Source organism: Dermacentor andersoni, chromosome 5 (assembly GCF_023375885.2).
Source record: "Dermacentor andersoni chromosome 5, qqDerAnde1_hic_scaffold, whole genome shotgun sequence".
Classification (NCBI taxonomy): domain Eukaryota; kingdom Metazoa; phylum Arthropoda; class Arachnida; order Ixodida; family Ixodidae; genus Dermacentor; species Dermacentor andersoni.
In genome coordinates, this window is record NC_092818.1 from 74820072 (window position 1) to 74846866 (window position 26795).

At 51.6% G+C, this 26795-nt stretch overlaps 1 protein-coding gene across 2 annotated transcripts in view; it reads left to right on the forward strand.

The window, feature by feature from the left end:
- The window catches only part of LOC126530784 (uncharacterized), a 69337-nt gene extending 43209 nt beyond the window's left edge, over nucleotides 1-26128 (forward strand). For both annotated transcript variants that reach the window (XM_055070809.1, XM_050178070.2), the window contains exon 3: nucleotides 22752-26128. In XM_055070809.1, the coding sequence (XP_054926784.1) occupies nucleotides 22752-23056 (305 nt within the window). In that variant the 3' untranslated portion in view covers nucleotides 23057-26128. The remainder of the gene's footprint in view (nucleotides 1-22751) is intronic.
- Nucleotides 26129-26795: the final 667 nt, after the last annotated feature.

Genomic DNA, 26795 nt, shown 5'->3' on the forward strand with positions numbered 1-26795 from the left:
GTGTGTGCCATCCGTGGCGCTCGGCGGAGGCGCTTGATCGACGTGGTAACGCAGGGCGACCGGACCCGTTGCACGCGCCACAGATGCGTGCCGGCGTCCACCGCTGCCGCTGCGTTATAGATCCGGCCCTGCGTCGGCGACTGCGGGCGCAGACCACGTGGTGCGGGCGTTTAACGATCGATAAATGCCACTCTTCCGTCGCGGCCCGCAACGCGCTATCGCCGTCGATCCGTCTCTCTTTCCCTCACAGACTTGTCGTCTTATACCGTTATTTTCTTTTTTCTTTTGGCTATTACATTGTTTAGGGGTCTCTTCTTTTCCACGTCTTGTGTCCCTTCTTTCTTTCTTGCGAGGTAAGGGCTTCGAATGGGGTTGTTGCTTCGCTGTTGGTATCCGTCGGGCGACTGCTGCTCGTGTTATGTATCACTGTCTGCAAAAGCGTTGTCTGGCTGTCTATAGTATACACTCACGCATATAGCTGTCCTCTTGCCTACGTACATTGCCCTTTGTATTAGTTTGCTTTGGCTTTTTGGCTTGTATATAATATCTGACCTAGTAGCTACGCACGTATACGCGTCGAGAATTGATGAGCATGCGCTTCGACCGATGTAAATGGCTGTTTAGCGTTTAAACGTTGTGGCACTTTTGTTCGTCTGGTTGCCCCCCCCCCCCCCCCCCACACACACACCACGCTACCACACAACACTGGTGACACCTACAGCACGTGAAACATCATCGAAGTTTGTTCTAGCTCCTTGTCAAAACTGCAGCGTCAACTCCTCTCCGCACATTTTGTTTTACACCAGCGAACGCGCAATTTGAAAGACACCTCGTCCGCAGTCAACCCCATTCAGCCACAACACAGCGTGCCTTTGGGCAGTAATACGACACCAACTGTTATTATCAGAAACGAAATTGTTTTTGCGCTAGAAGACACGGACGAAAAAAAAAGGAATGGGGGGGTGTCTAGCGCAAAAGCCATTTAGCAATGCATTATACCAACTCGTCCAAAGCACCACTTTGATTATCAGAAACGTCGTTCTGGGTTACCGGGTACTTAATTGCCAAGTTTTGTTTATTTTTATTACTCCAACAACAATCGTATGCTTTACTCTGCTTCGAAAAAAAAGAACGCTCGTCAAGGAAGCTTCTACTGTTTATTTTCGATTCATGGGAGCAGGTACCGTGTGATGCCGTCATTTGTATAGTTAGGCGACGTAGTCCAATCAGTCGTCAAGTGTGTCTGTTATGACGATGTCATCGAACCCGGGACACAAAACCGGGCGCCTTTGTGTCCCGGGGGCGCTTAATCCGGTACCCACAGCCGCTGCTTCCTAGTATGTATGCACGGTGTTCGAGTACGCATACGAAGGTCGCTGCAAGATAGGCTATAGCTAGCTGCGGGAAGCGAGTCTCGCACGCGATATGGCGGGCGGCGTTGCATCCGACCAGAGCCTGGCGTGGGCGGTCCGACCGGGCCCAACCCCGCGGTTCCAGCGCGAGGCCGCGGCTTGCGGGGGGGCTAAATTTAGGCCGTGCCCGAGAAAGACCGCCTCGGCTCGCGTCCTCCGTCGCTGCATGCGTGCTACAGAGCGCGTATAGACGGTCGCGCGCGCTGCGGTCCTCTTCGCTCGTGCGCGTCTGTGCGGGAAAGCCTGCAGTGCGAGCTTTTTGGCGGCATTTCGTTTCCTCCAAATTCTGAAGAGTCACGGCCTGAAGAACGCGGATCCCCATGGCCGCTCTCTTACGATAAGTTGCGGCGATGAGCTGACCGCAGTGCGCCAGTGCTATGCTCGTGCATATATAGCAAACGGGAGATGAATTACCACCCAAGCGCATCCAACGTCTGTTGTGCTTCAGAGGCAATTCGATCGGGCTATACTTGGTACGAGCCCGTGGGTACAGAACAGCGCCAAATTTATGAGGACACAAGATAAACGAAACACGACCTGATGCTTCCTTCAGTCAGTGTGCTTTGTCCGGGGAAGTTCATGTCTCCTGTTTCAGTTTGCCCGATACGCGGCCTGCCTGAAACTATGCCAAACGGGAGCGAAAAGCTTCGGTGAGGTATTTTGCAGCGAAGTGTTGTTTCGACGAGAGCTAATTGTTCGCAGCCTAAATTAATTTCTGAGCTTCACTGCTCGTGAAACATGTAGCAGAATCGCGCGCATACATGAGAACAAAACGCACACATGTAGCACACGTGCGCTGTTTGAATGACATGTATACGTGTATGCTGTTCTACGTGCGTATGTGCATACATCAGCGCGGCTTGAAATTAAGACGGGCTTCTTGAGTCGTCCATATGTCAGGAGAAAAATCCTACACTCAGACTCAGCTTTCGCTAACCGACCAAGTCACTCAAATTGAACGGATGCCAATGCCTCTGTTCTTGTTGCTTGGCTTATAGCGAAATTGAGGAAGCGGTCACAGTTCTCTATGCTCTGTCGCGCTAAAATCATGTCATCGGAAGTCATCGGTGCGAATCCTTGGCGTCCGGATTGTTAAGTGCGGTATATCGACGAGCGATCACTTCGTATTCATGACTGGCTTCGTATTCATTATATGACTGCATGCGTGCGACTGTTTACTGAAGTAGCATCAGTACTAAACGCGGGACATGCAGATGGCGAAGTGTGGCATCGAAGCTGGATATGGATTGCTAGACGGGGCGATACTCTCCTCACACACCGGTACCTTAAAGACCTTGACGTTTAAACTGAAGCGCCTTGTGGCAACGCCGTTGAGTAAACCCCATGAGAGAGGGACATGTCGAGAGTGGTTGGTGGCAGTGAAGAGGCACACTTCGCTAGTGTAAAAACGTACAAGCACAAATTTCAACCGTCGTTTGTTGCGGACCACCTCCGGAGAGCCGTCATATAAACTCGTCTTTCGAGATTAGACCGATGCAAAGAATCTAACAGACACGAAGCAGCGCGTATAGCGATTGCATAACGAGCGGCTTGTTAAAAACGCTCGCGGGAGCAACGCCAGCAAAATAAGCAGCGCGTGAAGCAGCAGCAGCGGCGGCGGCGGCGGCGGGATCTGGGCGGCTCTCGCAAGCACACGCACACTGGCTCACACGCGGTCCTCGGGAGGCAAGCGCTGAGGCGCGGACTCTGCGGAGCCTGTTTATTTGCGCGCTCAAGACGGCGCTTCCCGCCGCGTGGTCTGTCGGCGGGCTCTGCGGCGGCAGCAGCAGCAGCGGCCTGCCAGGGAGGGAGCGAACGCCCGTGCTGCCTTCTTTGCCAGCGCCGACACCGCCTGCCGTCCATGCAATCGGGCCAACGCCGAGATGTGCGCGCACTGTCGCTGGAGCTAGGCACCATGGACGAAGGTTTCCGCAGAGGAAGAAACAAAGAAAGCCTGGGGATATTGAGCTGGCGGTCGTTTTGTTCGGCTACTAGCTACACGCAGATTTTCTTATACCGCAGTCCACACACGCTCAGCGCTCTCTGTGATGATTGAAATCAAAGGCCATTGAAATGCGCGCGCCTCATTGGCTCCTATATGTGGGAGCTCTCGGAAGGGAGCCAATGGGGCTCGAACATTTCAATTATATTTAATTTCAATGATATTTGATTTCAATGAGATTTGATTTCAATGGTCATTGAAAGAAAGGATGTGACGGCGCTATTAATTACGTTGTTGATTTCTCCCGTTGCGTAAAGAGCACGGCTTTTCGACACGCTAAAACAAAACGTGAGAACCGTCTCGTTACGGAGTGATAGAATCCCGGGACCCTGGTTCCTGCCGCCGTCAGCCCGGGCTGCTTTAAGAGCCCTGGTGCTTATTTTTTATTTCTTAGATCATCGGGGCTTTGGGAAACACTGCAGTCGTTGTTAAGGGCCGTCGTCATGTTTGTGCGGACAGATCGTTTTCACATCTCCTATTCTCCTCTTTCTTTATTTCTTTTTTTTTACGCCTTCGTCTTCCCCACATTGCAGAGTAGCTAAACGAATAGTTATTCCGTTTAACCTCCCTGCCTTTCAGCTTTAATTTTCTCTCTTCTGCTTGTTCCTCCTCCCCTATTTTATTCTCTTTTCTCTTTCTCATCTTTCGTGCTCGTTTTCTCCGTCCCCACTGCAGAGTATAGCCAAATGAATATATCCTCTAGTTAAACTTCTTCCTTCCTTTTACTTTTATTTCCTTCCCCATACACACAGACACACAGGTAATTCGTATATTAACTTGTGATACACTTGTGAATCTCACTGCACAGAGCTTGCGGTGCTTGGTTTACAGCGTTCTGGGCCGACGAATAAGAGATAACGGGGGGACCCAATTGACCTTAGCTATATACTGTCCAATCGGCTCAGCCTAACAGAGCCCTCTGGGACCGACGTCGCATATCGAAACGATGGCGAGCGAAGGTTTGACGAACGAGATTTGTTAAAAAAAATAACAAAAACAAGGAAAAGAAAATCGTCACGAGGAACACATTGCGCACGTTTGGCAGACACTCCGGAGGCTAGTCGCCACCGCCGTAAAGAAAGCTTCCCTTACAAAAAATTTTATAATAAGTCTATAGGCAGTCTATAGACGTCTATAGACTTTCTATAAAAAATTTGTAAGGGTTGGTCCTTCCTTCACGACGTCAAAGAGCGTGGATGATGCGCCGGCGGGTTGCGCAACGGGGTCGTTACGCGCACCTATTTTGCTTCTGCGTGCGATCCCGATTAGCGAACGTTCCGTCACCCTTGCAGGCGTTGATTCCAAGATAAAGGGCATCCTGGCATATCCACGGACGATAAAGACAGGAGAAAGGAATTCAAGTGCGAGAACCCGTTTGCCTTCCCAAATATGAAAATAAAAACAAAAGCCCCCTGGAAATCCCGAATCTGCGACGTCCGAGGCGCTTGATGCCATTTTAGAAGGAAGCGCGACCGCATTACGTGCTTTCCAGTGCAATTGAAAGGTGACCGATGTGTCCGCTTCCTTTCGTTGTTGTTATTCTTCGAAGATCAGACGAGTATATCACCGTTCTACTATATGCGTCGCGATGAGCACTGGCACCCGCGTTACACAATCACCGTCCGGTGAATTCGACGACCGCGACTTTTGCCATTTTTTGCGTGTTTCTACAAGCGCAACGTATTAACCACCGTAGCTCAGCACCCATACTTCGTGTTTCACTTAAGCGGTCTACAGTCAGTATAACAGGCGAGATTCGGTCGAACCTCAAAGCTGTTCAGTACAAGGATCACCGAGGAAAGGCTATCCGTGACGTCCAATATACGAGAGCAACGAGAAAACGATAGCAAGTGGCAGAGAAAGGAAAGGGAACGCGCCGTCATAGAAGAGAACGGCTGTAGCGCGGCCGTTGAAACCCGAAGGGGAGCTCGCGTGGTCGAAGCGCTTCTTGGATCGCCGCGCGGGAAAACGGCGCGATATCTTTATGGTGTTCGATGCGGATATCGCTGCGCGGATGGCGAGATTTCCGAAGGCATTACGTTGGCGCGCGCGCAGGGGCGGAGGAGGGGGGGGGGGGGAGTTGGAGACGTTTGTCCTTCTTTCTCGCGGTGGATGCGCGTATCGGTCGAGCGAGCAGTTAACGTCGCTTTTTACAGCTCCATTAACGAGCATAAAACAAGACTGTGGAGACTGCTGCCGCCCGTGGCGCGTCCGCTCGCGCTCTCTCACAAGGCTTATAACATGTATATACGGTCTGCCCGGCACGGCGTGCAGAAATTAACGCATACTCTCTCTCTCTCTCTCTCTCGTACCCTCTCCGCCTTCGCCCGCGGACGTCGCTGTCACCGTCGTCGCATTTGTCGAAACCGGATCGCCCTGGAACATCCACCTCGTCACCTGCTGCTGTTAGAGGGACTACACTCGACAGTGCTAAAAAAAAACAAAAAAAAAAACAGCTTCTTATGAGAAAGGTTGCATTCCTTTGTTTATTTTAAACATTATATTTTAAGTTTACTACGTACTAGAGACCGTCTACACGCGGGTCCGACGAGGGGGGATGAAGAAACAAAACATTGACATAAAGTTATAAATAAAGTCAACGCCGTGGGAACGTTTGGTGTACATTTGGCAAACAGTACCATTATGTAATCATTCCTCAAACCAGGAAAGAAAAAAAGAAAACGACCGTGTACTTGAACGTATCGCTTACGGTGACAGGGAACGTACGTGGCTTAATTCGATAGCTGCATAGTCTCGTTGCCAGGGGTGATGCATACTGATTGGGGTCGAGAACAAGTTTTTCAGTGAAGAGTAAAATGGGACTTGGTATCCGCTTAGATTTTCTGCCTAAGGAAAGTGATCGACTTACTCGATCGCGTTAAGTTTTTGTCAGTTGGGAGGGCGAATGTAGTGTAGCACATCCGTTAAATCTAACCCATGCAGCTTTCTTTTGAATCCGTTCAAGGCTGTACATATTAGACAGTAGTTAGATCCCAGACAATGCATCCTCGCTCGTGTCTCGATCTAATCAGAATGAGGATTGTCGAAATCGTGATACATTCGGATGGAACCCCGTCACGTCTGAGCGACTCATAACAAGGACACCGCTCAGCGTTCAACAAAGGAGGATTTCTTGTTTTTAATAGCGTGCATTTCATTTATGGCGACATACTTAATCTAAAGAAAGCAGGAGAGGTGGACATCCACGAATGAGGCGCGGAGAGTAACATGTGCGGACCCCCCTGGTGACGCAGTCTGCACAATAACACGCCCAAGCAGCAACCGCGCTTCCGACATTCGAAGAGAAGCCGCATTCACTTCGGTTTTTTAGTCGTCCGATCGATGCCAGCTAACGGGAGGCCGTGCGCAAACTGATGAAAAAAAGACGTTTTCATTGTCAGTCTGTCACGCAGCTTTGGGCATGCGGTGGCGTATGTACTGCACCTAAATGGTCGAGGTTAATCCCAAATCCTGAAACATATACCGCGTCCCTCACATCCCTGGTGCGTATAGCTTCGGGACGTCAAAATTCATCTGTAACGCGATTGGTTTTGCTTTGCGGGCGTTGCAGCATCTTAAGGGAAGCCACGTCCCTTCAACGTGACTCACGCCCGAAGCAGAGTCGATACACGTCTTTCGCTGTGTGCCTCGCCGGAATCGCGCGTAGTCGAGTTCCTCTCGGAGCACTAGGTTCCGAGTCCCGGTTCCTGCCTGACTTGCAAGAGTAGGAGGATCTCTTCAAAAACGAAAAGAAAAAGATAGACACGATGCTTCTCTTCTTTTCGCTTCGTGCTTGTAGGAAAACCCGGAAAGTTACTGGCAGGAATTCAACTGTGTCGTGCCGGCGAAGAATATGGGGGGGGGGGGGGGGGGCGAAGTCGAGCGAAAGCAAGGATCCTCTCTGGAAGGCGCGTCGCAATCCCTTTGGTTTCTGCTCCGCGGTGCGGTTGCGGCGTCGGTATATACCAGCAGTCTCACCTCCGGCAGCTACAGCAGGCTCTCCAGTCTCTCTTGACATGTTTCAAATTCCTCCTCCTCCTCTTTCTCAACTCGCGGCTTCCCCTCCTTCTTTCTCTGCGTTATTCCTATTCCGTTTTCTTCCTTGTGGCTGCTTGGCTTCCATCTCTGTTTAGAGCCGTCGGGACCCGGTGGCATTCCCGGGGCCAATATCGCCGCTGGCTTCGGTTCGGAAAATCAGAAGGAGCAAAAAAAAAAAAAAGAACAAGAGAACGAGCATCCGTTTTGCAGAGCCCTCTTGCGTCGCAAGCGAGGCGGTGCACCGGAGACATCGAAAAAAAAGACGGGGGGGGGGGGGGGGGGGGCTATGGCAGGTTGGAAAGGAGAAGGGGCCGAAAGAGGTGTTTCCAACTTCCTTCTCAAGGTGGCCAAGATGAAATCAGCTTCTTCGCTCGTGTTTCTTTTTCTTTACTATTTCCTTTATTTATCTGTCTTCCACTTCGTTTCATTTGGCAGGTGGTCGTAAATTTTACGCTTCTCTATTCCAACCATATACCACCCTGCGCTGTGCGCGTGTGTATGTGTGTGTATATATACAGCGCTTCTCTCTTTCTGTTCCTTCTTTCTTCTAGTCTTTACGCACTCTGTCCGCTACACGAAAGGAAAACGCAATCTTTTTGGATCGGTCGGCGCGAGTGCGTATACTTACTCGAGGACTACGAAGGGAAGAAGGAGGGGTAGGGGTAGGGACGCGAGCAGCAGCGCGATGAGGAGAACGTGCGTTCACTAGGGTTGAGAAGCAACAACAACAAAAAAAAAAAGGTGTCTTCCGCGCGAGTGAAATGTGTTCCAGTGTATGTGGGTTTGACGTGGTGATGCTTCTGAACATGAGCGACCGCTGAGCGAACGTCGAGAAATTGAAAAGCAAGGCGGGATTTCACAGTGATCCTGGATGAAGCATGATTTTTTTTTTTTTGGGGGGGGGGGGGGGGGCGTAGAGGAGCCCGAGGTGACGGGATATAGGGGAAATAGAGTGGAAGGATGTCGCTGGCCAGCGTGTAGGAAATGACCTTGTCCCTCTTAGTGTGGCGAAATGCTGTGTCTCTCCTCACGATAAGCCGAACACACCTATACGTGTTTTGGGAAGAGGGCGATTCTATTTCCTCGGCTAGTGGCGGAGGAGCCAACCAGGGGATTCTCTCACTGTCTCTCTTTTTTAAGATGTAGAAACATGGGGACGTTCTCTGAGTGGTTTAAAACCACATACTATTTAAGGCGTTTAGATATATTGACTTAATCCTACTTCATCGGATCTGAGCACCTTGATTTATGTTCTTAGTTCCCAGGATGCCAAATGTATGACACAGTGTTTCGATAGAAAGAAATAAGAAAAGACAATCATAAACTAACAGAACAGTTGGGAGTACTGCTTTCTTTAGCGAAAAACAATATTGTAATATTCAGTGTTATCGTCAACCTATAGTCAAGATATGGTATGCTGTGTTACTGGTCGCCATATGACCTCACTATGTAGGTTACCCACTCGCTCTATGACAGTCCTTCGTGCCTCCTCGGGTGATGTTCTTCGTGATGTTCTTTGTACGCCATAACATATCTTTCTTTTGGAAGGTTAATCCTATTTGTGACGCCGCGCAAATGACTTAGCCTCGAGACCGGCTCGAACCCCGACAGCTCCTAATAGAAAATAAAGGGCACACGTACGTGCAACTTAAAGTGCATATTCATTTTTTCTATTTTTTTCTATTTATTTTAGGAGGTAGAGGTGATGGGGTCGGTGGAGGGCTCGAATGACGAAGGCTGCCTGGATTTTGGGGAATACGGCAGTTGAGACGTAAATCGTAGCACCTGTTTTCATTCAGAAGGCTCATCAACCGCTGTCGACACTGCTTGGTGTGAAAGCATTCTCACCTATTAATCACAAGGCAGCGCTTCGCAATAGTCGTTTACGAACGATAAAAAAACGGCTTCAAGTGACGTAAATACCGTGAAAAGCTGAACGCAGTTACCATACAGATCTCGCACGAAACGAACCGCGAAGCGAGGTGTCGCAACTTGCCAGCAACGATCATTGCCGTCTCTGAATCACCGCTTGCACGGGGGCCAAGCGAGAACCGCCATTCGCGCAGGCGAGCATTATAGCGCAGTTCTCCATGAAACTCGAAAGCTTCGGGAGTTTCCGGTGACATCCTGTTCTCTGGCTATAATGCGAGCGCGCAAAGTTGAAAGAATGCCTGGGCGAACAGTTGCGGGCGCCCGTACTGATCGCGCTTCTGCTATTGACCCGCGTTGTGTGTGAGGCCTAACCGACATTCAGCGCAGCTGCTGACAGTGCGCGAAAGAGCGACATTAAATTTGAAACGGAACAAAACAAGAACACTGCGGTGCCGTGCGCCGTTGCGTATTGCGCGCAGCGTCCGTTGGTTCGATGATGGCCCGCAGCTTTGGTTGTTTTGCCGGCGGCTGCGTGTGTATCGTTGCACCCGCATCCCGTCTGCAATGCCGTCGATCGGTCGGTCAGAAGGCAGCAGACGTGCTTCCACATGCCGCTGGTTTCGTACGGCTGTGCACCGCAAGGCAGGATGTGACGGGACTGCGAGGGGTTAGCGGGTCGGAGGTCGGCTTCAAGGTCGCCGCCCACGTTGTGTAAATTTAAGGTGCGCGCGCCCGCCCTTGCGCGCGGTTTGTCTCCGTGGCTTGTTGTGCGGACCTTGAACATAACTGAGGACCGTCGTCGCCACCACCACCACCGCACATTGTTGATGCGTACGCAAAGTTTCATGCGTGTGTGTATTAATGGAGGCCCTTGTACTAAATTTTTCTCTCACCTTTCATTCCCTTTACCCCTTTCCCCAGCGCAGGGTAGCTAGCCCGTACTTACACTGGCTAACCTCCTTGTCTTTCCCTCCTTTTTGTATCTCTCTCTCTCTCTCTCTCTCTTTTATAGTACATTGCTTGGTAACTGTAGTAAAAAGTGTAGTAAAATTGCCGTAGCAAATGGTTGTAGTCAAGTTACTGGTAACTATCAAAGTTAGCGTAGTAAATGTGCTCGGAAGTCTCGTGCAGCCGTTACGCTGCATGTTTTACGCTGTTTTGACTAAATGCGGCATCTAGTTCGCAGCTGGTGAAAATGGGAGGCGTGTTGGGGGTAACCTGTGTACTGATTATAATAATTGTCAATTGCAGGGTTTGCCGGTAATTACTGAACACAAACTTATTTTCTCCCAAGTCTCCGGCGTCATGTATAAAACGCGTAGAAAGTTTGGACTGCGTTCTTATGAAACTATAAATCGTGGGAGCAAATTTATACGATATGACTCGCGAAAAATTCACGAAATGGAAAAGAAAGCACATGCCCAAGGAATGAGCCGATAGATTGAAAGACAGGCGCTACAGTTATACACCTGAATTTTCGCTCTGTGTATACGAAAATCACGTCGTAGGTACCAAAGACCAACTCTTCCAAGCAGGAGCTATTCTGCGCCAAATGCATGGGGCTTGTTTGGGGGATCCGTAGCAAAAGTAAAATTTTGTAAGTTGACGACAAGCGTTGCAGTAAATTATTGCGCCATTTGAAAGCGTTGTACAGACGTTTTATACACACGTTCTCAGAGTAGACTGGGCGACCGAAAAGGTTAAATGCAGGAAAGGGGGCCATGGACACGCTGTCAAAGTTTGAAAACGTGTGGTTTAATTACGGGCATTTAAAAAAAAATGTGATATAACTGCTCAAAAGATTCAGTTTCGGAGGACACTGAGATGCGATTCTGCAAGTTCTTGAAAACCTGGTGATTTGTTTATTAGTTAGTAGTAAACAATTAATTACAACTGTTACTGAACTAGACCACCTGTGGCCTACCTACATGCATTAACTGTCCTGCCTAACTTCCACCTTGCTCTCCTAAGCTTAGCAGAATTACAGCTAACTGCACTTGCTCTCATGCATTTGGAATTTTCGCTGCCTGTTAACATTACGCCTAATATATATTTTTTTTACATTGCTCATTGCGCGGACCATAGCTTCTGAGTTTTTCTGGTGCGCTTACACATGACCGCCTACGCGGTAATGACATAACGATTTGTTAGTTCAAATGCCCTTACCTATATAATCGCCACGTTTAAGTAACAGAGCGCGTTTGTTCAATGAAAGAGTTCAGCTCGATTTCAACTTTCTTATATATACTTTATCAAACAATTACGCCTATGGCGGGTCCTCTGCTTAGAGATGAACTTCCGTCGAGGTGTCGTAAACATTCATTAATGTGACAGCAGTACACATGACAATGATAAGGTCAACAGAATCACGTCGCCCGCAGAGAAGCTGAATTGCGGGTAATTTTCAATTGGCCCTTGTTTTCTTCCCCTTCATCTGACTCGCCTCTGCATTTTGATCACGCAGCAGTGCTGACTGGCAAGGGAATTAAAAAACTAAGCAGAAGTTTGCATATTACTTCTGCTATGCCTGACTAGCGCTCAGGAACGTGTGGATCGATTGAACTGCAGTTTGCATTCAGGGCCGCAGAGAGGGTTCAGCTTAAAGTAATTTGAAAGATTTATTTGTGCTCGTTTGTCTTTTTTTCTTAAGTCTTTTGGCTAGTCGTTCTTGCCGGCAGTCATGCAGCTGATCTCGCTGCCGATCCACCGTATCGAAGCCACCACGGGCCAGACGTGGCATCTCGTACATCCTTCTGCTAAATCGAAGCGGTCTTTTTTAGAAGAGCCTTAACGGGCGTAGGTTGCCTATCTCCACGCCCATATGCGTATAGGTATAGGTGCCTTGACGGCAACGGGAAAGACACGGCCACACGCCGTCATACTGCCGCTGTTCGATCTGGCGTCACCTGCCACGCCGCGGCACCGATCGGGGGGGGGGGGGGGGGGGGGGGGGTTGAGTGTCGTCTCTCTTTTACGCGTCGCGGCACAGCTTCCCAGCGCAGACGTGCGTCTCGCCAGCTGGTCCGGATGCGCGCCTTGCGCGCGCCCTGTGACGTATGTGCGCGCACGGGCTAACGCTGCGGCTGCTGCGACGCGCCCGTGTGGTAATGGCGGTTTCTCCGGAGGTTCTCGCGTGTGCGTTAACGCGGGGACTCGGAACGAAGCGCTTGTTGGCTGGGCTACCTTTTTGGAGCAGTGGGAGATATGTATTGCTTGAGATTGAGCCGGGGAGGCTTGCAAACAGCGAGTATGTAGAGTTTAAGAAAGATATACTGTGGCCATGATAGGCGGCACCAGCTCTTGCGCTGCTGATTTATATACAGTTCTAGGGCGACGTCCGCCATCGCTTGCGGCTCATATACGACATGTGTATATTGAAGCGCGCTTGCAGAATTTCGCATATCCCCTGTTGCGTGTATTCAGTCTGTGCACCCGCTTGTGTGTGTGTGTGTGTGTGTGTGTGTCGGGGGTTCTTTTACGTCACGTAATGCTGCGCACAATGGCCTGGCTGCGCCGACGCACCATTATATGTTTGTGTGTTGTTGTGCTGGGTGGCGGTGAGATCGACGGCGTCGCCAGCGCGCGCTCTGGCAGCTGCAGCCGTGCGGAATTCGCGCGCTTATCTCGCCAATAATTTGCCTCGCTAAACGCACGCTTGCACGCGCACACATGCCTAGCCACCGTGGCCTTTGCGTCGCGCGCTCGCTGCCACCGCTCTCGGCTACACGTTTACGACGTGCCGCCCTGTACGTACACCACTTGCCGCTCGAAGGGCCCTAATTTCGAATCGGCCGAAATGTTCTTTTTCTTACTAATGTATGGGATTTAGATTCCCGGACTATGCAGTTTTATTTTTCTTTCCTTCCTTCTTTCTTTCTTTACGCTTGTGCGCAACTTAGCTCTAGGACACGGCGCGTGCTGGAGCGGCGATCTACCAGATGTGCACGTGTGTCGTTGACCAGGCAAGAACGGCTGCATGGCACGTCGGGCCGGTTTCGGAACCGCGTAGTATGCGAACTGCCTCGGCCGCTGCTGCGATGACGCTGTCTTTTCCCCGTGGCTGCTTCACTGACCGCTTTGAACGACGGATAATGGGCTCCAGTGCCCCGAGCGTATACTTCGAGATAGGCGACAATGGACGGAGTGTTCGCTCCGTGGCGACAATTCGTTTTGCGTCCTCGGAAAACACGCAACGCCTCGGGGGTGGAAGATGGGGGGAGGCAAAGACGCATTGAAGCCAGTGAAGCCGCCGTGCCACCGAGGCGAGGAGGAGAGGTTGTCAGTGTGCTTCTTTCTGGCCAAGAGGGGTATAGCATAATTGAACGCGGCCCGAGGCAGAGGCCCCCCCTTCTCTCTCTCTCTGTCTCTGCTACCTGGCGTCTCTCCATACCACTGGCGGCTAATTACAATACGCGACGGGCACGCTGGAGCTTCGCGCGACTGTCGGTCGAAAATCTTCCCTCCGCGCGCGGGCGACGATAAAGCGGCGCTTCTCGGCGGCACTGAGGCACCCGCGGAGCCCCCGAGGAGAGGCTGCCTGGCTGGGGCAGGCATCGCGAAGCGGCCACCGTGAGGTGTACACACAGAGAGGGTCTTCGGGCCTCGTCTCCCCGGGGCAGTGCCAAGGCGGCTAGGCCGAGGCGCGGGCCAAGCAAAAGAAAAGGGCCCCGGCGTCGCGCGATTGTGTCGGCGGCGCAAGCATTCGGCTGGCGGCGGCGGCGGCGTCGAAATTCTTCGCCGGTTGCGTCCGAAGCTCGGCTCCGTTTATGGCCGCCGGTTCTCCTTCTTCCTGGTGGACGGCTGCCGCCGCCGCCGCCGTGGATCGGTCGGAGACCTCCGATAGGCGAAGACGTCCTCGGCATACCAATGAACCCCGGTCGCTGGCGGCAATCTCGCGCGCGCGCGCTATGCCTGCTCGCTCGCGCTGCCCACTCGTCACCCTGCAGAGGAGAGCGGCGGCTCCGCGAGGCCGCCGGCTTCTCCTTGCGGTGAGTGTGTGTGTGTGTGTGTGTGGTGTGTGCGTGTTTGCACACGCTTGGCGCTCGCAAGAGGTGAGGAGTTTAATGGTGACCAGCTGCGGCAGCACTCAGCGCGCTTGTTCTCGTTGCGCGTCCGTTGGGACCCCCCTCGCCCCTCGCGAACCCCCGCGTGGTATGTAGCTATACCGTGTCGGTCACGTCGTTCGTCTCTGTATATAGCCCCCCCCCCCCCCCCCCCCCCCCCATTCGGCAACTGCTGGCGGCTATAGAAGAGAGCGCTTGTGCGCGCTCGCAAACCTCGACCCGTTACCTGCTGCTCACGTTGGGGCAAGGGTGGACAGCGGGAAGATCGGGCGCGAATGAGCTCGCGTAATTTGCCAGGGGACACGCAAGTCCGTTGTGTGGGAGTCCGTAACTAGCTGTTGAACAAACATTTGATGCGTGGAAGGATGGCGAAGGCCGCCTATAGCGTAGGTCGCCGCGGGTAAAGAGCCACTGATGGAGTGAGTAGGCGTGCGTTTCTTGTTTGTGTGTGTACCAGCTCGCTATGTATACCGCCCACGGATCTTACAAAAGCGCCCTACTCAACTGCCCCGGTGGCAAACGGCGGTGGTCTCGTTTGAAGGCCCGGGATCAAGTCGCGAGTCTTTATTCGATTTCACCGAGCGCTGCCCAGTGGAAGTAAGTTGCCGCACATGACAACCGGACAAAGAGAGAGACATACGTAGTACATGCAGCGCTGTATATGCATGTATTGCGTGTGGGTCCGCCGCGTTGTCGAGCGCTACGAGTTATAAACTTGTTGTCTCAACAGTATTTTCTAGTTAAATTCTGCCGCGTCTGCGACCTCTGTAAGTGACCATTGCGCTTGTCCGCAAAAGCTGCGGTGCAGCAGTAATCGACAATCGTGTTTTGCGCTAACGTATCGATCTCACGATCGACGCGGTCATCATTTCGTGTGGGTCACGTGGTCATGTCACGTGGAAGCAAAAGCTGTGGTTCTGTTGAAAAGCGTCTTCTTGCGCTAAAGAATGGAAGTCCAATGAGCTACGGGTTTGCGGACTGGCGTCTTTGTCATGAGAGAGAGAGAGAGAAAAGCCACGAGGGAAAGATAGAGATGTTAACCAGGTTGACCCCGGTTGGCTATCCTGCACTAAGATAGGAGACTGAAGGAGGCGAGAAATTGACGCTTTGCGCGCGGACATACACACAATGAAGTGCGCCAAACCCCTGGTTCGTGTCAAAGTGTCATGAAACACCATGCGCCTTCTGTTTGTCTTACAGTCATCGTCGACATCGGTTCTCGCACCGCCATCGCTAATGATCCGCTCGCCGAGCACTGCATGCAAGATGGTGCATCTGCTATAGCTGTGTCACAGGAATCTAAAAAAAGAGAGCAAAAGGATTTTTTTTTTTTTTGGCCGCGCTAGCTGCAGCCTCAAGACCGGACACTGGAACTTTTTTGGCTTTCAAGGCTCGCACATGGCGAAACGTAAAACGTCGTAATCGGTACTCCGAACGTCTGCCGCATACCCCCCCCCCCCCCCTTTTTTTTTTCTCTCTCCCTTCTCCGTCGTCCGCGACACTTTGTGCAAACAAAATGACCTCTCTTTCTGTGTTCTTGTTATATCTCTGTTTCGGCCCCTTATACGCTGGTGCCGCCACCAGCACGCGTGCATTCGCCGTGTCCGGCAGAGCTGCTGCTTTTGCCGCGCAGCCAGGGGCAGCGAAAGAAAAGGGCGGGGGGGGGGGAGGGGGGGACTATGCCAGCGGGGTTGTGTTTGAGGACGTTTCTTCGCAATCAGGTCTGCTGCGCGGCTTTGCCGGAAGAGGCGCGAACGTGAGTCCGTGCTCAAATTGCCGCTGATTCGACCGCGCTTGGTTGGGGACGGTAGGCGGCGAGGGGAACGACTGATCTCGCTCCTTGGTGCGGATCGTCAGCTCTGTGCCTTCGTCTTGTCTCTGTTGTGCTCCTGTTTGTACGCGTGTGCCGGGATTTGGAGAAAAGCGCATGCCGCTAGGGGAGGAGGTGTAAGAAGATGTAAAGAGGCTAGGGATAAAAAAAGAAGAGGAAAGCAAAGTTGTGTAAGACCGGCAGTTGGTCAGTCCTCAACCGTATACCGAAGGCCGGACGCGTTCAACACAAGGCCAGAAGCGATGCTACTGCATGGGACCTCGGCGCAAAACGCACAAAGAAAGTTGGCCGGTTGGCAGTGGAGGGAATGCCTGAGATTTCAAAGGGTCGCATTTAAATAAGAGTATATACGGGCGAGCGAGGAGGTGTGCGCGCGGTCAGCGCTACAGTAAGAACGAAGTGGAATACGTGACTGAAGGGCCGGATGTTGGCGTAATAGCGATAGCCTTAGCTCGTATTTGCACTGCGGGTGGCTCCAGTCTTGCTGTCGTGTCACCGAAGCTGGCGGTGTTAATTTCGATCGATCACTCTCGGCGACAGTTTCACTTTGCGTGACTCGAAGGTTATGCTTCGTTCAAGTAAGGCTAACAGGATGGGGATGCGTGCGTCGTCCTTTTCGTTAAGTCCATTTCCAGTCGTTTGCTCCGAGGCACGCCAAAAATGTCCGCAACGATGAACGGCCAAAAATGCGAACCCGGTTCTGCTAGTGCTTTTTTTTTAAAACTCGAACTCCACAGTTTCGAACCGATCAGCAACCGGTAAATTTGGCAGGAACGCAGTATATTCTCTGCTTCGACGTCGCATATTGTACAGGATGCAGTGAATAGCGCCTTGACTTGCCTAGCTTATACCACGGCTTCGCCGTCGCATGCTGTATACGTACTGTATGCGCTGAATAGTGTCTCGACGCTGGACGCGGAGATTCATGGGAACTCGCGCATATACGCGCAGATGTTATCGCCCATTAGAATCTCGCACCCGCTCTGCCATCGGCGGCTGGCCTGAGAGGCCTCTTCTTGCCTCGTTGTCCTTATGCCGAACGCGTCTGCGCCGCCAAGTCTCCGTGGCGCTATACAGCGGGAGCCTGCTTTTGCCTTCTTGTAGCGCCGTGCCGCCGCATTCAGATCAACGGAGATAAGAACTTCGCATTTTTCTTGCCTTTCGAACGCTTGCATCGATTACGCCGCTGCAATAGCTCTATGCAGTGAGCTATTCAGCCACACGGTAAGGCGTGTGGCTCGTTGCGCCTGCGATGTCGGAAGCGAGGTACTGGAACGGCAGAACGCTTGGCGTTATCGACAGAATAGCCGCGACGAATTCCCGATAACGAGACGACGCAGTTGCAGCTTAATCGCGCTGCGAGAAAGTGCTTCGAATGGGGCTTTAGTTCAAACGAGTGAGGTAAGTAATAATACGAAACACGAATAAAGGAGACTAATCTTTAGAGCAGTCAACTGACGCAGATGGGCTCGGTGAGCGCTGTTTGGGCGACATGTGGGCCTCATAGCCCACTTGCGGCCTGAATGTCCAACGCGCCTGAATGTCCAACGAGACGGAATGTGCAATAGTGGACATTTCGTCTCGTTTCGGATCCTGGACCTTCGGTTTCGGGATCCGAATTCAGGATCCGAATCCTCATAGCCCGAGTGTCAGGTGTAGCTTGTACCCTGTCTTTGCGACTTCACAGACGTTTGATCTCGTCAGCTGACCATGGAGTGGAGAGGCTAGTGAAGGGCCTTCGAGCATAGATGACTAGTGATAGGCGCGCTAGAGCCAAGCCTGCATGTACTTACGCCATGGCGGTAAGGAAAGCAAGATGCAACAGCGCGTGGTGACCCCCCCCCCCCTCACACACACACATACACACGCACGCACGCACACACCCAACAAAAACAAAATATATCAGGCTAGTCCTGCCACTTTGACATCTGCGACCGCGAAACCTTCGTGTGCCTCCACCGCGCTGACTTTTCTCTCCGGCTGCGTGGCTTTTCTCGCGCGTGCTCCCTTCTTCCGTAGTGCTTCGTCCCGGCGGCCCGCTTTGCCCCGGCGTCTGTATGGCCGCCATCATTATTGTTGTGGCCCTCTTCTCCCCCTTGGGCGTCTTCTTGTGTTGCGCGTCAAAGGAGGGTGGAAGCGTTTCTTGCTTCCATTCCCCCTCCCACGCGCGCGGCGTAGTATAAAAGGCAGCTCAGAAAAGAAGAGCCTCTTTTCCGCCATTGTCCTCCTGGGTTTCGCTTTTACGACTCTGTGGGGGGACGGAGGAAGAGGAGAGAAGGCCGGCTACGGGCAGCCTCTTCTTTTGGCGCCCACGCTCGTCGGACCGCTTTGGCGGCGGCCGGAGGGGGGGGGGGGGGGGGTCGCGAGTGCAAGCCGGCCTGTTTCGTTTCTCAGCCAAGCCGAAGCCAAGGCCCCGGGCGTTACGCTGCCCGTGCCAGACTGTGGCAGACCCGCGTTGCCCAGCGCTTAAGCCGCCGGCGTGTGTCGCTTCCTCGCCCGCAGCTCGCACGACGCGCGCCGAGCGAGTAGCCATCGGCCGCGAGGCAGGTTCACTTTTTTTTTTTCTTTTCTGTTTTTGCGTAAGCCGCGTTTCCAGTTTCGGCCTATAGATGGCGGCAGCTGTACCGTTAGGTGCGGCAAAAAACGGAGCTCGCGTTGCATGCGTACGCTCGGCTCGCAACGCGACGTGCCACACCGCCGTTCGATAGCCGCGTTGTTTGCACTTCCTAAGCACTGAAGTTCTGAATCCGCTTATGGGAGTTACTGACACAATTTAAGTTGAACTGCGAATTGCTGTGGCTGTTTTCACGGTCCAGTACGTTTTATTTTCTGAGCCGGCTGGGCAAAGCTCAACGCCTTCGGGGTAGGCGTGTGACAACCACCGGCTGTAATAGCTGAGTATCGATACGGCCTTGAGAGGCAGAGCATGGTGCAGCCGTGATCGACGTATTTTTCTTTCTGGTTTTCTGTTTCTTTTTCATACGTGGATATATGAGGAGTAGAGTTGTTCAAGTGTAATATTTCTGAATCTGCTCGAACACGAATATTCTATAAGAACGACCATTGAATATCGTATAGAATGTAGAATATATTTTTCCACATTTGCAAAACGACATGGCAAATGAAGTTCGCGTGCAGTCGCTTGGTTAAAAGAAAATCTGGCTTGTGTACAATATTTGATACGTGCATGTAATACGACTCGCAATTAGACGTCAGCACAACCGAAGAGCTTGAAAATTAAATAAAGGAACCGCTTTCAATTCACAAGGGCACCTTAGCAACGGCAATGATGAAACACAAGACCAACACGTCACCAGATATGCGTACAGTGTTGTGTTCGTTGAAGAGGAGCAGTGTGACAGTGATACCATTACAGCACCTAACATTGTTTTAAGGGTGTGCAAACCTGGTGAGATTGACAAAATAATAAATCTAAACAAATTCGTTTATCGGGTTGCTCGACAAATGCGAGCCATTCCTGTTGAATGACTGGCGATTATTGAGCAGTAGCTCGTTGTTGCAGCAAGAACCACAGCTCTCCTGTAGCAGAATCATTCGAAAAAGTCACTAATTGGATCGTTCTGTCTACCGCGAGACTTCAATAGGTGTTGTTATCCGTTACTTATAAGAAATAAACGAATATTCGACAACTTCGAAAAGTGAATTCCTGAATCGAATACGAATCGAATAGCAGCTGGGACTATTCGGTTTGTAATCCTTATTCGAAACTTCGAACACTCGCACACCTCTAATAACAAAACGTTTGGCGCAAGCGAATTGTGTTCGCACTTGCAGACATATACATGGCGCGCCACTGTTGTCTACTTAACTGAAAAAAAAAATAAGAAAGAAAGAATAGTTACGTTCTATAGTGCTAGCATCCGAACACAGGCACATAGGAAGGTAACATCATGGAAAAGGAACAATAAGAAAAGGAAACATAAACAGACCATGGGATCTGCATCTACATCTAGTTGGATGATAGCCGTCGTGCACAGATGCACACGGACATGTAGTCATGCAAATTCTTATTCTTTGCACGAAAAGTAAAACACGCGCATACCAAGATATGCGTTGGTCACTTTGCAGCGGGAGGTACTGATAGGTGTGTGTGTGTGTGTGTGTGTGTGTGTGTGTGTGTGTGTGACAGCGAGAGAGAGAGAGAGAGAGAGAGAGAGAGAGAGAGAATGAAGGCCAGAAATGTATATATATATCGCGCAAGGCAAAAATAATTCCTTATCCGAGTATACATGCATAACATGCGCGTGCCGTGCAGGTGCATCGCTGCATTAGCGCTGCACGTCCGTACATTTTCTTCTCTCCCACGGTTCGGTTATACACAGCAGAAGCGACAGCCAAGCCATGCAGGTGTAGTCAGAGAGAGACAGTGTGATCATGTGTGGCAGCGATTTCGTGATTGCTCGAACTTGGTCTGTGTTTTTCGAGCGAAGCGTTGGTGTAGATGTTCTATGCGTGTGAAACTGTGTCGAGCACTTTTTTTTCTCCCACCTCGCGTGCTTATGATGCGCGAGCGGGTAACCAGCTGCTCTCCGTCTCCATGTGATCGCCGTGGCTCAACGCATGCGCTACACATCTGCGCGCATAAACGAGTATACATCTCGAACGCCGTTACAACGAACGCCTTTACGCGGAATGAGTAGCATAACGAAGGTGTAGCAACGTGAACTGGCCACATTTCCATCTCACGCGTATATCGTAGGATCCAGTGCTATAATTAATAGTTTTACAAAGAATACGACTTTATTGCCGAAATAATCTACACGTCTTTGGTTCACGATTTGGTGGTCACAATTATTGGCATTTTAGAACGACGTTACGCAGAAGCGCCCGCACGGACCCTCTGTTGTAACTGTGTCGGCAGTATTGAAGTCTAGTCGGTCACCCCGAGAACAGTGATGAGGATTCGGCTTCGCATAATAGAGTGATCGCTTCAAGCTGTTCGATTCGACTTCTTTCAGCTCTTACTTGTGTGACTATCGGGACTCAGCACTATGTTGCCCTCAGCAATATCATATCGGCAGTAGTCAGTTAATCAAGCAGAGCGTACAGAAGGAACACACACACACACACACGCGTGCGCGCACGCGCACGCACGCACGCACGTACGCACGCACGCACACACGCATACACACACGCACGCACGCATTCACTTTTAAAAGTAAATATTTCAGAATGGTCGGAATAAAGTTTTATTTGCTGCATTAAACCTGCTTACTTTGCCTTAGTGTTCTATGAAACGAGACCTTTATAACGAAGTAACCCATATAATGAAAAATATTCAGTGTCCTGTTCACTTCGTTTTAAAGGCATTTGACCGCTGAAAAAAAAAAAAAAGGGGGAGCGAGTTGAGGGGCGTCGCCTGTAGGGAGTTTAATTGGTGGTTGAGCACCCCACGCGTCACGTGCATGTTCTGTGTTCTTCCGCTTTTATTTCTTTCCCATCTGTTAAGAGTATACAAAAGGGAAACCCAAATGTAATATTACGGCAGAGTAATAGTGCCGTGTTCAATAGGAAAAAAAAATAATTATTAATTTCCCCTATGGCCGCTCTTGGCTTGAGTGTATGCAGTGTCTGTCACCATGTAGTTGCTTTTATCAAAAATGACGGCGCCTTCTTACCCTTATTGCTTTCGCATGTGCCTGTAATTGTTTATTTTGTATTGTATGTTGTATACTAGTGTTGTTTACTTCTGTTCTATTAATAGAGAGTTACGGCAGACCAGGAATCCGGTCACGGTACAGCGCGCAGTACGGGTTTGGCGCATGCGCAGGTGAGTCGGAACCCGTTATGCGCATGCTCAGTAGCGCGGCCTCAGTGCCACGTATACCATACCGGGCCTGGATTACCGGTCTGCTATAAATCTCTAATATATTAGTAGAATTTGTGTTCTCATGTACGCATTTGCCGCCGTTAATGCATTACCTTGTCGCCCGAGTCGCACACCGAAGCAGCACCGTTGACGGCGACATCTCGTGACGCTATGTTCAACAAGAGCGCATAGAACACTTACTGAAACGGGCGATTGCGTTAAAGCTATACCTGGCGGCTTAAAGGCGCTGTTCATGAAGCTGAAACAACCTCATTAAAGGGATCCTTGCCTGTACCTCGCCCAGAAAGAACTCGCAACGCAAGAACGGTCCTGTAGCGTGCTAGTTGAACACATCGTGGCAATCGTTGAACGCGTTGGCACTAGTACTGCACTGTAAACCGATTTACACCTTTGAAGGTACTTAAGGGTGCAGATTAATCCATAACTCACACCCTTACGCCTGTAAGGGTGTGAGTTAATAATGTTGCATCTCTTACGGCGTCCAGGTCCAGTGTTAAACGCAGGGACTAGTTCAATGTAGAAGGTTCACACCATGGCCTTCCGCTGAACCATAGAAGTCAAAGAGCCGCTTTAGGCCGAGGCACTTTTGAGAGCCGACTCCACTTTTCATGCTCACGTGATTGAATGAACTAACGTACCTGTCCTCTGTCTTTTTTTTTCTTTTTTTTTTCTGTGCACGCAGTGCCGACGGTGAGCGAGTCGCTGACGGCCAACCCGCTGGAGTGGACGGGCAACGTGACGGTGCGCAAGAAGCGTAAGCCTTACTCCAAGTTCCAGACGCTGGAACTGGAGAAGGAGTTTCTCTTCAACGCGTACGTGTCCAAGCAGAAGCGCTGGGAACTGGCGCGCAACCTCAACCTTACCGAGCGCCAGGTGAAGATCTGGTTCCAGAACCGCCGCATGAAGAGCAAGAAGAACAGCCAGCGTCAGAACTCCGAGAACGCCGCCAACAGCCACCACAACGCCGCGGTCGTGGCGGCAAAGTAGCTGCTGGCCTGAGCAGACCTCCACCACCACCACCACCACCTCATCATTCACAGCCACCACTTCCTCCTGATGCACACGGTCGACTCCAGGGGGCGCGCACCGCCTACCGGCCGCCCCGCAGAGAAACGGGGGAAAAGCATGCCAAGCTTGTCCATTGTTGCTTTGCTGGAAGCCAAAGAACGCAGCTGCCTACCGGCAGTGAGCGCAGTATTTGGGACAAATTGGAGGCAATGCGTCATCTGTAACGAGCCTAGTTACGGTGCGCATAACACCTGCTTTACTGCCAACGCATTGTCTGCCGCGCATCCAGCGTCGGTGAAGTTTCAGCAGTTTTGTCGATGTCCGCACAGCGATGCGCAACAAAAGAAATGAGAAACTTTTATTCGAATCATTCCCGAAGTCTGGTGTTCCACTTCCCTGATCTGGTTGTGCAGAAATCTCTGTACTCATAAGCTAAAGAAATAGGCTTATTACTTGTCTAAAGCACAGTGGAAAGACAGACAGAAAGAAAGTGACTGTTGAAGATTATCAGCCGATTGGATTTTTTTATGCCGCTGGCGGCAGCGGTCCCCCATCGCTGTGTCCGGCGAACATGACACGAGGACAGCCCGCTGCATGCCCCTGCCTCCGTGGGTTCCTTCTTGAACTGCGCCCTGGCTAGCGCCCCTTGGACGCTGTACGAGGTGCCGCCGCCTCGTGAGTGCCACCCGTATATATAGGCTGCGGCGGCCAACCTTCTCCTATGTGAACCACACACACACACATATAACCTTCGTGCAAGCACGAGTGCGCGACTGCTCTGCTGAGGACGGTCAACCTCGAGTCAGCGGGCGCCCGCGAGCGCAAGCGATGATCTCTCCCTTGTTCGGCGGCCGCCGCCAGGGCCTTCGCCGACCTTCCGGACCAGCCGGTACTGTGGCTATAGACCCCTATGCCATGGCTATGTGCGACCTCCTTCTTATGAGACCCTCGACACGGAGACTGCCGTGGAACTGTGCGGGACACGAGATGACGTCGTGCTTTCGGGAGGGTGGCCTTCGGTTCAACCCCGCCGCCCCTTGCCCCGGCACTTAGCGCGGGGTTGCGTCTTTCTGTGTGTGTTCAGTGCTTGTGTGTACATAAAGAGGTGTGCGCGCTACGTGGGGATCCCTCGGGAGCTTCGCGTCGTCCCACACGGACGGCGTTTTTTGTTTTTGTTTTTGTTTTCTTTCCCGAGGCGTCCGCCGCCAACAACGTGGTTGTCGTCGCCTTCGACGAGTCATCATCCCGCCACCCAAGTCTCAGCCACTACCTCCCTGCTCTCAACGCGCCCTCTCCCCCTCCTCCTCGCCCGTTGCTGCCGCTCCCGAGTGAGCCTCAACCGCCGTCTCTGTTGAGAACTGCGTGAGTCCGCTCTCCTCCTATCGAGTGCGCGCGAGGTTTGCTTGTTCATCAGACTTTCATAATGTGACTGAGTGTTCGTGCGTTTTTTTTTTATTTGTTTGTGTTCTTGGCGTCTTGTGGGAAAAAAAATGAAGCGTGCGTTTCTGGTGACGTCGTTCCTTGCGTGAACTATATGGTATAACCACGCTGAGTCGATCTCGAGGTCTGAGGCCGTGGCACCGTGCAATCCCTTACGTGCAATCCCTATAAAATACAGGGGCACACTTCAGTTATGCTTTAAGCACGCGTTCGTTTTGTGGAATGCAGGTGACCCAATTAGTGTCTGCCAAAATCTTTTACTGTGGTTAATCATTGCGGAGCCATGCAGTTTCGCGAATTCAGAGATACAATTCTGTCTGCCGAACGCAGTTTAATAACCTGCGCTTCGGTACGTTAGCATTAGAGGTATACTTGTATTTCCGCCTTTGCCGTATCCTGCAAAGTCTTCTGCAGCGCCATTAATTCTATTTTTGGTTCCATTCGCCCGGGGTAACTATGGCGTTTACGGTGTGAAGTGCTCATTCAATATGTGCTATAGCGACTGTACTGAGCTCATCTCGGCTGCTTTCGCAAGCTCCCTTAGCTCACATATAAGAGGCACGTGCGATATTTTGGTGGGACAATGCGTGCTTCATCGTGGGTTTCCGATTACACCATCTCGTTACACGTTTACACGTGGTTCCTCGGTGGGTGTAGCCCGTGCTACCATTAGCTAGGGCGCCGTCATTCTTGAACCAAAACGACACGGTGCGCATAGCGCAAGTTGCATCTATCGAACAAAGTAAGACAGCTCATGCGAGGATCGCGAGGAATCAGGAACGTCACTTTCCCTCCGTGAATTGAAACAAAGATAGACGACATTACATAAATAGTAAAGAAAATGGGAACAAACAAATGTCCGCAGTGTCTTCGCCCTGGCCTTCTGATCGCTCAGCGCTTTTTGTACGCGAAGAATCGGCGAAGCGAGAGTTCAGCATGGTTCGACCCAGTCGCTCGCTTCGGGCGCTGTCAAGGGACTCTAGTCTGAGCACCCCTCCTGATCATCTTTCCATGTGTACAGACCGTGTGCGTGTATCGCGAATGTAGTTTATTATTAATATTATATTATATATAAATATAAATATAGTATATGTGGTGTAGTCTTTAGCCCTTCGCTGCGGTCGGGCTTACCTTTCTCTCCTTCCGCGCCTCAGGCGCATGGCTCGTGGACGCTGGCGAGGACCATCGCCCTGCCATCATTGTAATCTTAGACCCGTGGCAAGCTCCAGGCACTGGCATATACGTGTGAAGCTCTCCGCTACGCAAAAGTATTGTGACAATTATGCAGCGATTCCCTACCATGGTTTAAAGGAAAGACGTTGCGCATGCGCAGTTGTGTGCGAGGGTTATCGCGAAACGCGCGATTGTTGGTGCAGGCGTGAAGGCCGACCTTTGCAAGATCTCGGTCTTATCAGAAGATGGCGTTTGTAAGCCGTGCAAGCAAACTTTAACGGATGGATTTCTGGCATCCGACGAACGAGGGAGATTGGAACGCACGAGGAAACCGTTGCAGTGGCTGAGACAAACTTACCGACACTGGACAATCGTCTGTGATAAACGGAATTGCCCATACGCTCTCCTTATACCATAGAAGCACGCGACGAGTGATAGGGGAAAAAAGAACGATACGCACGATTGGCGTAAAGCTAAAAACAAAACAAAACAGAGAAGCAGCGATTTGTTTGTTCGAACACGTCTGTTATGCTTTTTACATCAAATTTACGCTCTGGGCAACTCGGATCGCGTTGGTCGCGATCCCTTGTAACTTCAGGCAAGAGTCAGACTAAGATGGAGAAATGGACTTCGTACTGGTACATCTTCCACTACTCCAATTTCTTCCTGGTAGATGGGTACTCGCGCGGAGCATCACGATATCGTCACCTGCTCGTTGCGCAAGAGCACGTGCACGTTTCGGCGCAGAGCGTTGTCGTGCGCCCCCCTCCGTCTCACGTCCCGGAGCAGAAGCGAGGCCGAAGTCGTCGGCTAATGGGAGGGGCCGCCTCGGGCACCGCCGCTGCTGCAACGCGTCGAGGACGGTCGAAGCGCGGCTGCTCTCTCTCTCGCAAGTCCCGAACGCTCGCACCAGCGCCCCCCCCCCCCCCCCCCCCCCTCGTATCTGCGCAAGAACCAAGCGCCGTTGCATTGCACGGCAGCGTAGCGTATGCCCCCCCCCCCCCCCCCCCCTCTCCTCGCTAGCAGCAGCAGCCGACAGCCGCTGCCAATCCAGCCGCTGCCTTCCCCCGTGTCCCACCCGCGCCCTGCCTCTCCTTCCCGACCG